Genomic DNA, 13,766 nt, shown 5'->3' with positions numbered 1-13,766 from the left:
AATTTTAATTGGAAATAACGTGTGTCCTTGCCACTTTTTCCTTTCTAGTTTCCTCTTAGTGTATTGTCATTGTTTTAGTTTTTTTTCGGTGCGTTTGTGAAAAACTGTGTATGTTGTTGTTATTGTTAGTTTGTATTTAGTATAAAAATAAAAATGCTAAACAAAAACCAAATAGAAAAATTAGCGCTTGTTTTTACAGCTTTATTGTGCAATTCTTTTTTGGCGCTTTGTTTGTGTTTTTTTTTGTGTATTAGAAATCTGAAAAATATTCATTAATGTTCTCATTGTGTATTTGTTGTTGTTTCTAGACAATAGCAAATGCTTTAAATTTCAGTTCGAAAGTCGGTTTGTGTTAAGGGGAAAATTTAAACTAGTCTCACATAGCCATTCCGTTAAATAATATATATACCCTGAACGGAGCATTGCCAGGGTCAGAGACCTTTAAACTATATAACTATATAAAAGACCTGCACTCGTCGTTTTAGCCATGTCCTTCTGCCTCTTTGTCTTTTTGTATGCGAACTAGTCTCTCTTATTTGAGATATCGATCTGAAAATTTTGATATTTTACCTCAACGTTAAAGGCATTTTGTGTTTTGATATTTTTTACCTTTATACTACCCGATACTGAAAACTTGGGCTGCTAATAGTTCTTTGAACTCTAATCTGGAAGAAGGGTACGAGTTTTTTTAGTCTTAAAGGGACTCATAGTATGGAGAGATCTTAGATCTTAGTCCAATTTTTGTAAATAAAATCAGAAAGAACGTTACTACATTCTCACAATTATAACTGGGTTGAATTCCTGGTCTGAATATCCATTGCAGTTCCGTTTATAACTTCCGAGTCAAAGTCGAGAGATAAGTTTTGGAAGTCCGGTTAATTAACATTTTTGCTCTCTTGTAAAAAAATGTGTGGTTTGGCGTCCTCCCATCACTCACTTAAAAAAGATCTTCTATCTGTTTTAACAATGCATTGTTATATCTTGCTTTGTGACGTTTTCTCGTCGCGCCTGTCTAGACTTTAAGTTAATCTTCGGTCTTTACTCAAGTGTATGGAATGTATATTTGGACATGCGTATTCACACTATAGGCAATATACTATACAATCAGCATATTCTTAGGTCCAAGTGGGCTGTAAAGATACTGGAACGGCGTGGACCGTGTAAAAAAAATGGAACGTCGGCGCAACCTTTTTGTACGTAATCCTAAAATGAAATATTTCTGCCTTAAAATATGAGCTACCTGCGGCACAAAGAATTTGCTTTGCCTTTGTATGAAACCGAGTCATTGCCGCCATTCGCCCTTCTACGCCAATTAGTTTGCTCAGTCATTTTTATTTGTCTTCATCAGTTTTGCCCTCAATTTTGTTTTTTACTTTCTACTTGTGTCCGTTTTCTCGACGCTGTAACAAACTAATCGGAAAAATTCTTTTCGTCCGAGAAGCGCACATGGTGCTGTTGCTTGAGGCGTAATGCCGGTACAGGGCGTAACGCACCAGCCGACATGGACGTCGTCTTTGTCGACGTTACTGAGGCAGCTGCCTTTGCCGCCACCACGGCCGCTGCTGCCTTGGCGACCTCATTTGCTCGAGTCCCCGACCAAATGTTGCCACCACCATCGATGCTGTTGTTCTTAGTATTGTTGCTGTTGCGATTGGGTGGTTGCCATGTCCGGCTGTGACCAGCGTCATTACCGCCGACTGCCAATCGGCCATGCCCTGTTGTCACGTTCATTTGTTTGTACGCGTTTCCTGTCACCCGTTCGGTCTTTGTTGCTACTGTTGCTGTTTCGTTGCCTTCACTTCCGTCGGATGTCTTTTCGTGTCCTTCGGTGCACGAGAGTGTTGGCGAGCCGGAAGTGGTCGGCGATGATGAGGTCCATTGCTCGTCGCAGGAGCAATAACCGCGCGCCGTGTCGCCACCCTCCAAGGCGAGTGAGTGCAGTTCGCGTAGTTTTCGCAGTTTTTGTTGTTGCCGTTTATAAGCTGCGGCCGCTGAGGCGCTGACACCGGTTGCGGAAATCATTTGCTCTGCTTGCGATTGTTGTGGTTGTCGTTGCTGGTGTGTGATTCGGTGTGCGTGCTGTCTGTATGGCAGCAGTTGTTGTTGTTGCTGGTAAGCCACTACTGTGGGCTCTGAAATTATTGGCTGGGCTGTCGACGTGCTTGAGCTTTTTATTGGTGACTGGTGATACTGTTGTTGTTGCTGTTGTTTCTGTTTCTTATTCAATACATTTGTTGATGTGGCGGCAGCTTGAGTTGGCGACAGCGATGAAAGTGGCGGTGTTGTTGCCGGTGACATTGATGCCACGGACGCCACCGATGCTGAATGCGCGAATTGCAGGCGTTGCAGGGCCATCGATTGCTGACAGAATGGTTGTGCTGGCGCATATACGTCTACCTCGTCTTCCTTTTCCGCCTGCTTATTTGCGGTGAAATCTTCTTCGTGCATGTCCGTATTCAGCTGATCACTTGAGCTGTAGTAATGAAAGAGAAATAAAACCAGAATGAGATATATTTGTACATAAGCAGAATGAGAAAAAATCAAAGCAATGGAAATAAAAGCTGCAGAAGGAGAAGCTTTTGTGCAAATTCACATTTTCAGTTTTAAGGTTACTAGTTGATGATCTTTTCTTTTAATTGCAGTTTACAAGTAGCTCCAAAAGGTACAACTGTTTTTCAAAGGCTTTCGGTTTGTTTTCTGATGTTGCGAATGGGGAACAACAGTAACGGATACAAATTGAGTAGCCATTGAAAGGGTTTGTTCCAATTGTGAGGATGTGTTTGAAAGTGATTTACTTAATAATAATTACCTTGGTTCGCGGAAGATATATCAAGACCTAAGAATCAGTGGTGGAGTTAAAAGCAGACTCGATGTACACCAAAGTCTGAAGATAGTTCCTGAATCTTTTAAGTATTCGATATTAAGGCGCAAAGCTCTAAATCTATAGAGGACATATTACAAAGTTGGAAACATCTTATTTTACTTCGGTTACAGTGGTCCGATAACAACGGTTCCGACAAATAAACAGATTTTTGGAGAGAAATGGACGTATGCAAAATTACAAAACGATATATAATGATAACTCAATGCATAGCATTTCGAGTATTATATATCAGTTCCGTTTACCAGTCGCTACAACATTACATAGCTGAGTTTCCTTGAGTAAACATGCAGGCATAAATTTGCAGTTATACATCCGTTGTTATAGCTGTATCATGGTCATTAAAACGACGATCATAAGAAACAAGTAAAAAAATTAATGAAATAATGAGAATACGAGTTAATGCTCGCAACGTAAAGAAAACCAGCAGGGCAAGGATATCGGTGCACAAATAAAATTCGACATAGCCATACCAATACAAATACTTGTAGGTTGCTGTTACACTGAAAATGAGGAAATTTACAGAAAAAATATACACATTTTGTTTCTTTCTCAAATTGGTTTAAAATTCTCAGCCGGTTAATGAATGCCTGTGAATACCTCTGCAGATTGAAGAAGACTAAATACATAACGACGCTTTAGTAACTACATTTTAAGATTGTAAATATATAATATATTTTCCTACAGTGTTTACAGATTGCGTTCACTGTTGTCAGCAAACATAACGGAATGACAATGTACGGTTAAGATATTTAACGACAGCTGATGCAGGCGATTGGCATGCGAGGTGTGTCAAATTAAGCTGCGGCAGTGGCAGTTGAAAATTATGATTGCAACACGGCAAGCGGACGCAGCTGCCAAGGTCTGAGTTAAGGAAAACGAAAACGTCAACGTATGTACACATGTGCTATGTAACAGAGGAATAAATATTACTTCAGAAATGTAAACGTATGACGGAAAGCAGCAAGCTATTATAGCGGTGGTAAAAATTTGGCATGAAATTGTGATTGCTGTTCTTATCGTTTCTGCCCCATGAAGTCGCTGTCAATTACATTTAACGCAATTAGTCGGCAACAACAATGAATATGAAACTACAATAAATTGACGCTGCGATAATGCCGTGTGGTTAAGAGACGCTGACGTGATCTACCAATAACATTTTTCGAGAATTAAACTGTTGAATGAAAACTGCCTGTCCGTCTGTCTGTCTGTATACGTATATACGAACTAGTATTTAAGCCATCGATCTGAAATTTTACACCCGTCCTTTCATCACTAAGAAGCTGCTCATTTGTCGGAACGGCCGATATCGAACCACTATGGCATATAGCTGCAATATTAACTGAACGATCGGAATAAAGTGCTTGCATGGAAAAGTTTTTCATTTGATGAGGTATTTTCACAAAATTAGCTCGGACTCATGTTCTTGTAAGAAACCTTTGTACTTGTGAATGGTATTATAGCTTCGGTGCAACCGAAGTTAACGTTTTTTCCGTTTATTTAAATTATTTACTTTTCCTTTAGCAATTAAACAAATTTTCATGAATAAAAATAAACGCCACAAAACTTATTTATTCTGCTCGCCTCTCAACAAATTACCCGCAATGTTCATTTTTACATAATTGCCCTTATTCTCACGAACGCCTTAATTCTTTAGCCACAGTGGGAATGGAAGGATGGATGTTGGACGCAACGTGCTTATATACAGTTACCCAATCACTGGCGCTGACACAAAGAGTTTGTTAATTTTGCCAGCAGGCAGACAACTTTGTGTCTGTGATTGGTTCTTCCTGAGAGCATTAATTGGTAAAGCGCATATTGGATGAGTGCCAAATAAATTAATGCGTTTTTTATATGTAAATTTAAAATTGCAGACGTGATTGCGGAAGGTAAGACTATAATGGCAGATAAATTTCATACACAAGTTTTACCAATATTTTAATTTATATTTTTATTGGTATTTGCCTTTCGTTATTCCTTGTCAATTATTTGATTTTTCACAGAATTCGATCTGATACGTTGCCTTGAATTACCTGAAGCATTGTGTACCGTTGATGTCTTCTCTAGTTAGCTATCCTTCTACCGACAATATTTTACATAATAAATTGCGATCAGAGATCATAAATTTTTCTGCTTCTACTCGATTGTTTTAACAGAATCCACCTTTGCAGTCCTCCACTGGAGCGTAGTCTATCGCTAGGAGCATCAACAAATAATTGCTTGATTACATCAACGATATTGCACATTTTACAGAACAGTCTATGGACGCAACTGCACTTCAGACATACACTAAACGTTCGTGGAGCTATTAACACCTTCTTTAACTGTCTCCGGGGGAATGGCGTCCATGGAATCAAAACACCACCTTTAGCAGAAGAAGAGTTCGAATTGCCTATGAACCTAAAGTGACTCTTCTTCAACTACGTTGTGATACCAATTCAAACTTGTTATTATCAGCAATATGGCTCATCTTAATAATCTTTCGGATATTTTTGTATTAATAAACAATGCTGAAACTTTTTCCATTCAAGGTGGAAAGACGCCTAACGTATCTATGCTGTTTTTATTGTACTTTAATATTTTAATATTATATTATGAATTTATGGTATTCAGCGACCGCTGACAAGAACTAAAATTGCATAACACTTGGTTAAGGAGGGTAGATGACAAGTATCCTTACGGCTATCAGGAGACCAAAATTTGGTACTCGAATACCAACTTTTGTGGAAATGTTTTGAAATTTAATTTACACTTTATTTGACCTAGTTGATGATCCGGCTACAATTGGACTGCAGCATTAAGTTCACAATTATTTAAGTTGTTTCTATTGATTCATTAAGTGGCGTTGTTGTTGTTGTTTTTGTAAAGTTTTCACTTAACTGCATAAACAACTATCTGCTCGGCTTAAAAGCTTTGCATTTACGAATTTCGTCTCAAAAGGGCCGTTGCTGCCATTCAAGTATGCAAATAAAATATTTAATGTATTTGGTAAGTGCGGCTAAAAGTGAGAATCACTCCGCTCGCTTTGTTGTTCTTCGCTGCGCCCGAACTTTCACAGAAAGATGAGAGACGAAAAATGCAGTCAACAAGAAAGTATGTCAAGTGTCAGATAAGCAAGGCGAGACTTATTGAAATGCAGTGCTGTGGTTGTTACTGTTCTTGTTGATTAAACTAACTCGCGAGGGAGTGGGTGCAGGCGAATTGTTGTAGCAGTGGAATGCCGCAAAAAGCTAATGCATAGATGATACAATATATGTACAATATACCGTATATACATATGTGTGTGTGGATGTGTCCTTTTCGCTGCGCACATTCTCTATTTATACTTCAATTGAAGCCAAGTGTCACGACCACTGGCTCTGATGCAGTCATGTGACAGCGCGTAGTTTACAGTCAGATGTATATGTACATATCTAGCGGCGAAAAATGCACCTAACTGAGGGGGTGTAATGGTGAGGTGAGCGACATAGTTTTTTTTTCGCAGTGTCTACTTTGCAGTTGAAGTGCGACTAATTTTCACTCGAAATGCGCATCCAATTAAAATTATTCCAACACAAGTTAAAATCCATTTAAAACTTTGTTAAAAAGCTGAGTGCAAAATAACGGCGACAGAAAGCCGGTAGAAAAGTGGAAAAACAAAAAGAGTAAAAGGAATATGCGACTGCTATGTTTGTAGAGCCCCGACAGATTATTTCGGTTTCAAATGAAGATACAGGCCGCCATGGTGGCCGTCAGGATGGTAGCGAGTAGTGCAGCAGAGCGGGATGGAAAGCGACTGAGAGAGTGAGCGTCTTCGTTCTACTCTTGCATGTTTTGAGTGACACTGAAAATTGCAATTTATTCAACACTTTGTTTTTGTAACGTTTTGAAGTGTTAAATCCACAACTGGGGATGTTACGCAGAACTTGTAACCAAACTGAAAAATAGTAATTTTAAAATGATTATTTTGGATATAGTGTATAAGTAATGCAATAGGTCACTGCTTTTCGGTGCCATGAATCAGGATTTGTAATCAAAACCCGAAGAAGTTCGGGTCATGAAAAGTTTAGCATGTCGTAATTCACGGTTATGTCAGCTTAAAATCTGTAGTTTCATTCACTAAAATGGCATTTGCCATTCGATATCTTTCCACTAACGGATTATACACTTTTGTGCTGGCAGCTAGCAAAATATTATGATTTATAAAGTCCAGAACCTCAGCTTAACTTTACTTCTTCAAAAGGCTAAAATTCCGTTCAGTAATCTATGGGTTTCACTTAAGCATTTAAAACGAGCAGCAGTGAGCCTCATTTTACAAATAACATAAGGTTTTCGAAACGGATAATAATTAATAACGAGTTTCTAATTATTTTTTTTTAAATAATTCAGAAAAAGTAAGTAAATTGAGTATACTCCAAACGTTGAAAAAGAACACGAATTTAAAGTTTCTTTTTGAATGCACTGCGCGTAGGTCCCAAATTTTGGTACATCGCCCATTTGAGAATGTCAACCGAAATTGCGAAATTCAGCGACTGCAAAAAGCTCAACTTGACTAAATGTGGTTGAAACTTTCTTTTAGTAATGCCTCGCTACAAACGATTTTTCATAGCTATGGCCGTGGTGAGCAAATTCTATTTGCAGAATTTCTACACCAAAAAAAAAACCAAATTTAAATTCTCAATTTTGCGTAACGATTTTGCGTTATTCCATCGGCGACGTGACGTTTTTAGTTTTTCAAATTCCATCGGCACAAATATGACAGTTAGAAATGCGTGCAAAAGTGACGACTGTAAGCGGCGAAATGCAAGTTTATTTACATATGTGTACATATGTATATATACTTGTAGATATACAGAAATTAAAAAGAAATAAAAATCAGCTTTTTTCAATTGCTGCGAAATTCTCAAAAATTTCATATTTGCTACTGACAGCTGTTAACTGACAGTTAGCGGCGGGAGTGTGAATTGACATCAGAATTGGTGTGATGCAAAAATATTTGCCAAAATGCATAGTGTACACATGTTAGTATGTATTCTCATATTCCGTTAGTTGGTATGAGTTTTCAATAAATTCGCGCCAATACTGATACAAATAATGCTTTTTGTTTCAAAATATGAAGATGAAGCGCCGTCATAAAGTAAAAAAAATTATTAAATAATATTGTTGAAACTCATGTTTCATAAATAGTCAGTCGTAAGGGAGCCTGAATCAGAGCTGACACAAAAAAGCTTTTGGACATTGAAATTGCTATATTCAAAATAGTGATTATTCAAATTATTTTCCCTTGAAAACTTACTCCAAATACAGTTGGAAAATAAAATACAAATATCCACCTCAACTAGTTTAAATTTAAAATAATTTGTAGATTTGCCTTCTTAGTTAGCATATTTTGCGGCATAATTCTACCAGTTAAATAAAGAACGGAAATCACATTTTACTCCGCTTCTTCTACAGTAAATATTATCCGGGGTTCAATGCTTATCTTATGAAAGACTACCAGTCAACCAGAATGAGAAGTGTTGGTCATTACAATACGTTTACATTTTTAAAACAATAGTTTCCTTGTAAGGAATGTTTTTCGATCTGCAGATGTAGCTTGCTGTTGCAATTTTCAGTTTTTATCATTTAACATTTAAACTTTAAGTAGAACCTTTAGATGTTTTTATTTGTTAGTTACTTCGCTACTTTTTCTGTCTATTTTTATCCGCTCAATTAAAAATTGATATCATATGGGATAATTAGTTTTGTTGTCTTTGTTGTTGATCTAAAAGTGGACAGACTAAACGATTTTCAAATAAATTTAAAGAGACGCCCACAGCTTTACTCGTATTTTCTAAAGTTCTATCTAACTGACAAAAATAAAGAGGTCTATTTATTTTCATAAGCAATATGTTTTATAGTACGTACCTATATTTCGTTCTTAATTTTAAATGCAAAAACTATCTGATGACATTTTTTTAAAAAGAGCTTATATAAGCCTCTTAGCGTTAATAAAAAAATGTCAAGGATACTTCCTTTCAGCTAAAAATATTAACTCTTAAACTATTGTAACAAATCGACGAAAAAAGTAAGGAAGAGCTAAGTTCGGGTGTAACTTGTCAAACGGAAGTTCGGAAATAACTATATTAGTTGTGTGGGGGCTAAAGTAAGTATTGACTCGATTATCACAAAAATATTCCTCCCTAATTTCAATACTAGAATTTTCAGACTGACCGATATGTTCGATAAAAAAATCAGCCATATACACTGGTGTTCAGTTCGTTCGTTCTTGAAAAGTTATAGTCCGATTTCGACAATTTTTGGGCGTAAGATGAAATACTTCGAGGATAGGTAAGATGAAATATTTGTGGAAAGTTTTACTTTCAAATTTTTAACATAACCGTTATGTGGGCAGTGAGTGTGATTATGTGATTTTACCTATTTCCACAGTGTATGAACAAAGGCTAAAAATACTGCTTCTCAGCAAGTTTGGTTGAGTTAGCTTTAGTGGTTTGAAAGATATGTCCCACTTAGAAGGCGGGACCACCCCCACTTAAAGTGTTTGGCCCACAAGTGCCTCTCACCACTGCGATCCTCTGTACCAAATTACAGCTTTGTATCATAATTTAGGGCTTAGTTATGAAACTTTATAGATTTTTGTTAAATAACATGTTGTGGGCGTGGCAGTAGTCCGTTTACGCCCAACTGCAATCTCTATCATCCTTAGGCGCTAAATAACATATGTACTAAGTTTCAAGATTATTTATGCATCTCATTGGTTTTAGGTGATACAAACAATCGTTAGGTGAACAAAACTATTATACTCTGTCCAACATGTTGGGGGAGTATAAAAAAAAGAATAAACTATAACTTTAATCATATTTACAATTCTAGTTTTTCGGTAACCCAAGATACGCACGCGGGGAATGTTAAGAAACCTCCGATACACAGTTAACCATTTTCTGAGTTGCCATTGTGTGCTGGGATAACCTACAGCAACGTACACGCACAGCCGCTTGTTATGGCGTTACATAAACTTGAAGTGCACGAATAACCGTAAAAGCAACAAAAAATCGAATTGCTTGTAAAGCAAGCACACAATAAGTTTTCTCACTGCGAATGCACTCACCTTTGCCGGCGTAACTGTAAAAACTTCAATTGTACGCGCGACAAGTGGCGAAAAACATTTATGCGCTGCTCGCGCTGAGTGGATTTTTATTTGCGACATATTTTTCGATTGCCATAAAGTTGATTTTTTTCGCATAGAAATATTACACTTTGCTTAGCAAACATTTGTATGTCGCATGTATGTGGTTGAAAAGAAAAGTGGAAGAGGAAAATTTGGAAAAGTTGAAAGTACCAAAAATACGATTGAAAAACACAAAAAAAAAAAAAACAATACCAGCAATAAATAAGCGTAATAAAGGAGAAAATTTAAAATTTGCTAACAAAGTGAATACAAATTACGGAGCTGCCAGGCACTCACTCACCGCAACTGCCAGACAGCGGCAGCCAGTCTGATACAAGGCCTACACGAACGAATCATGAACGCGTGCTGCTTACATGCCCTTCATTTGGCTGAGTTGCAAATTGTGTGCTCTTTAGCTGTATTTGTGTGCTAAGATGCGACTTGATTTGTGACTTTGATGATTGCTACATGGAAAAATGCGCAATGAGCAGTTCGAGCCACCATTGTCGAATGTTAACAGGACGAAAACAAAAACGAAGAAGGAGTAGGAAAAAAAAGCAACGGGCGCATGTGTGTTACGGTGAAAGGAGTTAGCTGCAAGTGGCGTTCAACAAAAGCAAATTGCAATTGAAGTATGTGCACAGGTTGGTGAGTGAGTGTGCGCTAAATTCTTAAAGTAGACAGCGTGTTTACACAAAACGCCGCAAATAAATGAAAAGGCAATTCCTTGGCAAAAACATCAGCGAAACGCCAACGACGAAAGCACAAAAATTATCGCGTTGCTTTTAAAATTCCTTTCAAATACATTTATTCATCTGCCCATTCATTTGCGCGTACATTCATTACCATTACGCTAGGCAAGGACATTCATGCGCGCGCGCCACGCCGTTTTCGTCTCGTCGCGCGATTTGTTGTTTTTTTAGTTTTCGCGCACAAGCCTTCAATGTTTTGCATATGTGTGTGTGCGCCTTTGTTTGTTTAACGGGTGTTTTGATTGCTTATGCGCTATGTAGCACAGTTTTAATTGCATACTTTTCGGCGCCAACATCTACATTAAACAAATAAACTTTTCACACACTCACACTTGCGTACACCCACACACAAACGCTCGCAGTTGTGCAAGAAGCGCTCATCGCAAGTAAAGTTGTGTGCGATTTCATGCCGGCATTTAGTCCGGTTTGTAGGTGTTTTTGTGTGCGACTGGCAGAGATTGCTTCGTACTTTGTATGCGTACATATATGCGTGTATGTGTTTATATAAACCAGCATTTTACCAAATAATTAGCAATGAGGCTCTTTTAATTAGGTTATACCGTCGGCAAATAACCTGATATAAATGGTGCTTGGTGTGTGTGGGTGTGACCGAATTAAATTTTTCGCCATTAGAATGTGCTATTCGGCTACCACTCATATATTGAAAATTTCCCAGCAGTGTTTACTATATGTGGGCTTACGCGGTTCGTAACCCCAACCGCGCGCTTGTTTATCCTGCTGCAGTTGGAATCATGCATTTGCAGCTGAATTACCCTACACATATTATATGCAGTACAATAAATAATGTTTAAAACTATTGTTGTGACCACAAGCGTGGTTTAAGAACACACACTCCGATAATATAGAAATTGCATAATAAACATGGCGAAGCATGTTTAATTTAGAACACCACGAAAAAAACAACTAAACTTCATTAAATAATTATATTTTAATTTGAATTCCTGTATTTTAATTAATTGCGCTCTAAGGCCGCTGATTTGTTAAACTCACACCGTTATTTATAAAGCTTTAGATAAATGATGGGCGTAACTTGAGGTGAGATTAGTTGGTGCAGTAAGACAATGTCCAGTCTTTATTAAATACTTGCGATTGCGATTCCGAAGCACACTTCCTAAAAGTTGATTTAGGATTTACTCTATAAAATATTTAACTCAAAAACAAAAACAAAAAAAAACAGAAAAAAACTTTAAATTCGGTTGCAACGAAGCTATAAGACCCTTCGGAAAAAAAAATTTCTATACAAGGTTTGATTTCTATCGATCAGTTTGTATGACAGATCTAAGTCAAATAATAGAAAAAGTAAATAAAAAATTTTAGCACCTCATTCTCGACTAGACAGAATTCGTGAAGACATCTTGTCAAATAAAAACGTTTTCCACAAAGGACGTATGCAAAATTTCAGCTCGTCATGTTGATCATATACATATATATTATTTTTATAGGGTCTCCTACTAATATAGCCTGTTCAGGAAATAATAGAATAAACAAAGAAAAATATTTAGCGGCCCACTCTCAACCAGATAGGTAAGGCAATTCTGCTCAACAATACTTAGCTCTACCATTCCACCAAGGGTTAATGCGATACGCTTCTTGTGTCTTCTTTTTATGCCGCGAGCATCTAAGCGCTCATTATTTTTATTCAAGCACAATTAAATTTACATTTCACCTACATACAAGTATTCTGCCATGCTGTGCTTCATAAATATTTATTATTACTCTCGTTTGCTTTTGCCAAGAAACTGGCTAAATTAGCCTCTTTCTGTTGTGTGCTTTTCGTGTTTTTAGTTTTTCTTAAGCGCATTAACATTTTCCTGTACGAAGAGTGAGTTCTGAAGTGTCGTAATGAACAGCGGATGAGAGCAACAAAGAGTAGACACAGATTGAAGGAGGGCAAGCGGAAAGAAAGCGAGGGCATTATTTGTACTAAAACAATTGTATTTAATTTTCAAATAATAATTAAAAGGAAATTGTAGAAGATACAAAAGAGTAGATACTATGAAAAATGAACTGTTTTTGCCATTCAAATTAAGGGCCACACCTATCGTGAATTTTAAAGAAAATCGATTTTTTTCACATTTCGATGTTTTACAATATTTTGGGAAAAATTTAACCAATTTTAAATTTTTTTTCGACGTATGTCATTGTACGGACAATACCTTTTTTTAGGTTTCATCCACAGAGAAGGTTGGAATAACTACCACAATAGAGGATCTTGTTTTAGCGCTGTCGTAGAGCGCTTAGTAGTTTTTTTTTTATTCTCAAAAATCGCTGTTTTTGGTCTCGTACACTAGGTGTGCCCTTGAATACATAAATCTACACCAAAGTTTAAAAAAGATATTATGCAACTTGACCTCAACCTTAAATAGTAGGATCTCATCTCTAATAATATATGCATATAACTGCTATATGTACAATATATCATATCAGTATTACTGAGAAAAGTTTTATGGATAGTATTATAGCTTGTCGCCAACGAAGAGATAAAACCATGCCGCTAACTATTTACAATTTCAGCAGAACTTTGCACTTATAATTAAGGAAACTAAAATTTAAGAGCTTTTTAAACACCCATTAGAAAATACCTTGAATAAACCGCTTTGAGTAAAGGCGAAAGTTCGTAAGAATGCAAGTGTTGCAATTTTTGGTACAATATCGAGCAAACTTTACATAACCCACAAGACTTGAACACCTTATCCTTGAATAAATTCAATTGTCTGTGAGTGAGCTGATCTGTTTAACTGCAGTTACAAGTCAGCGAACAAATGTCTCTATATATATAATACATTTGTATGTATGTAATACGCCTTTCCTTGAACTTTAGAAGGCGCAAAAATGAGCGACATAAACGCTGCGTCGCTTAGCAACATCGGTAAAACAAAAGCGCAGCGAAGGGTTGACGTCGGCGTTGGTGCAAGCGAATTGAAATAGCGTAAGCGCGTAAAGTCAAGTTGATAAAGAAATCAGT

General features: G+C 37.0%; 2 protein-coding genes across 2 annotated transcripts in view; both read right to left on the bottom strand.

The window, feature by feature from the left end:
• Window positions 1-1,410: 1,410 nt before the first annotated feature.
• LOC138859043 (mucin-22-like) lies at window positions 1,411-2,448 on the bottom strand. The gene has a single exon (XM_070113224.1). The coding sequence runs from the start codon at window positions 2,446-2,448 to the stop codon at window positions 1,411-1,413; it is 1,038 nt and encodes a 345-aa protein (XP_069969325.1).
• Nlg4 (Neuroligin 4) overlaps window positions 2,349-13,766 on the bottom strand; it is a 117,156-nt gene continuing 105,738 nt past the window's right edge. Inside the window, exon 13 of the mRNA XM_036377282.2 lies at window positions 2,349-2,473. The gene's annotated coding sequence lies outside the window, so the exon portion shown is untranslated. The remainder of the gene's footprint in view (window positions 2,474-13,766) is intronic.

This window comes from Bactrocera oleae, chromosome 2, assembly GCF_042242935.1.
Source record: "Bactrocera oleae isolate idBacOlea1 chromosome 2, idBacOlea1, whole genome shotgun sequence".
NCBI lineage: Eukaryota > Metazoa > Arthropoda > Insecta > Diptera > Tephritidae > Bactrocera > Bactrocera oleae.
This window is presented reverse-complemented; position numbering and strand designations above follow the sequence as displayed.

What these genes read in the sequence shown, in the direction of transcription:
- LOC138859043 (XM_070113224.1), bottom strand. Translation starts at nt 2,448, where the DNA reads ATGCACGAAGAAGATTTCACCGCAAATAAGCAGGCGGAAAAGGAAGAC.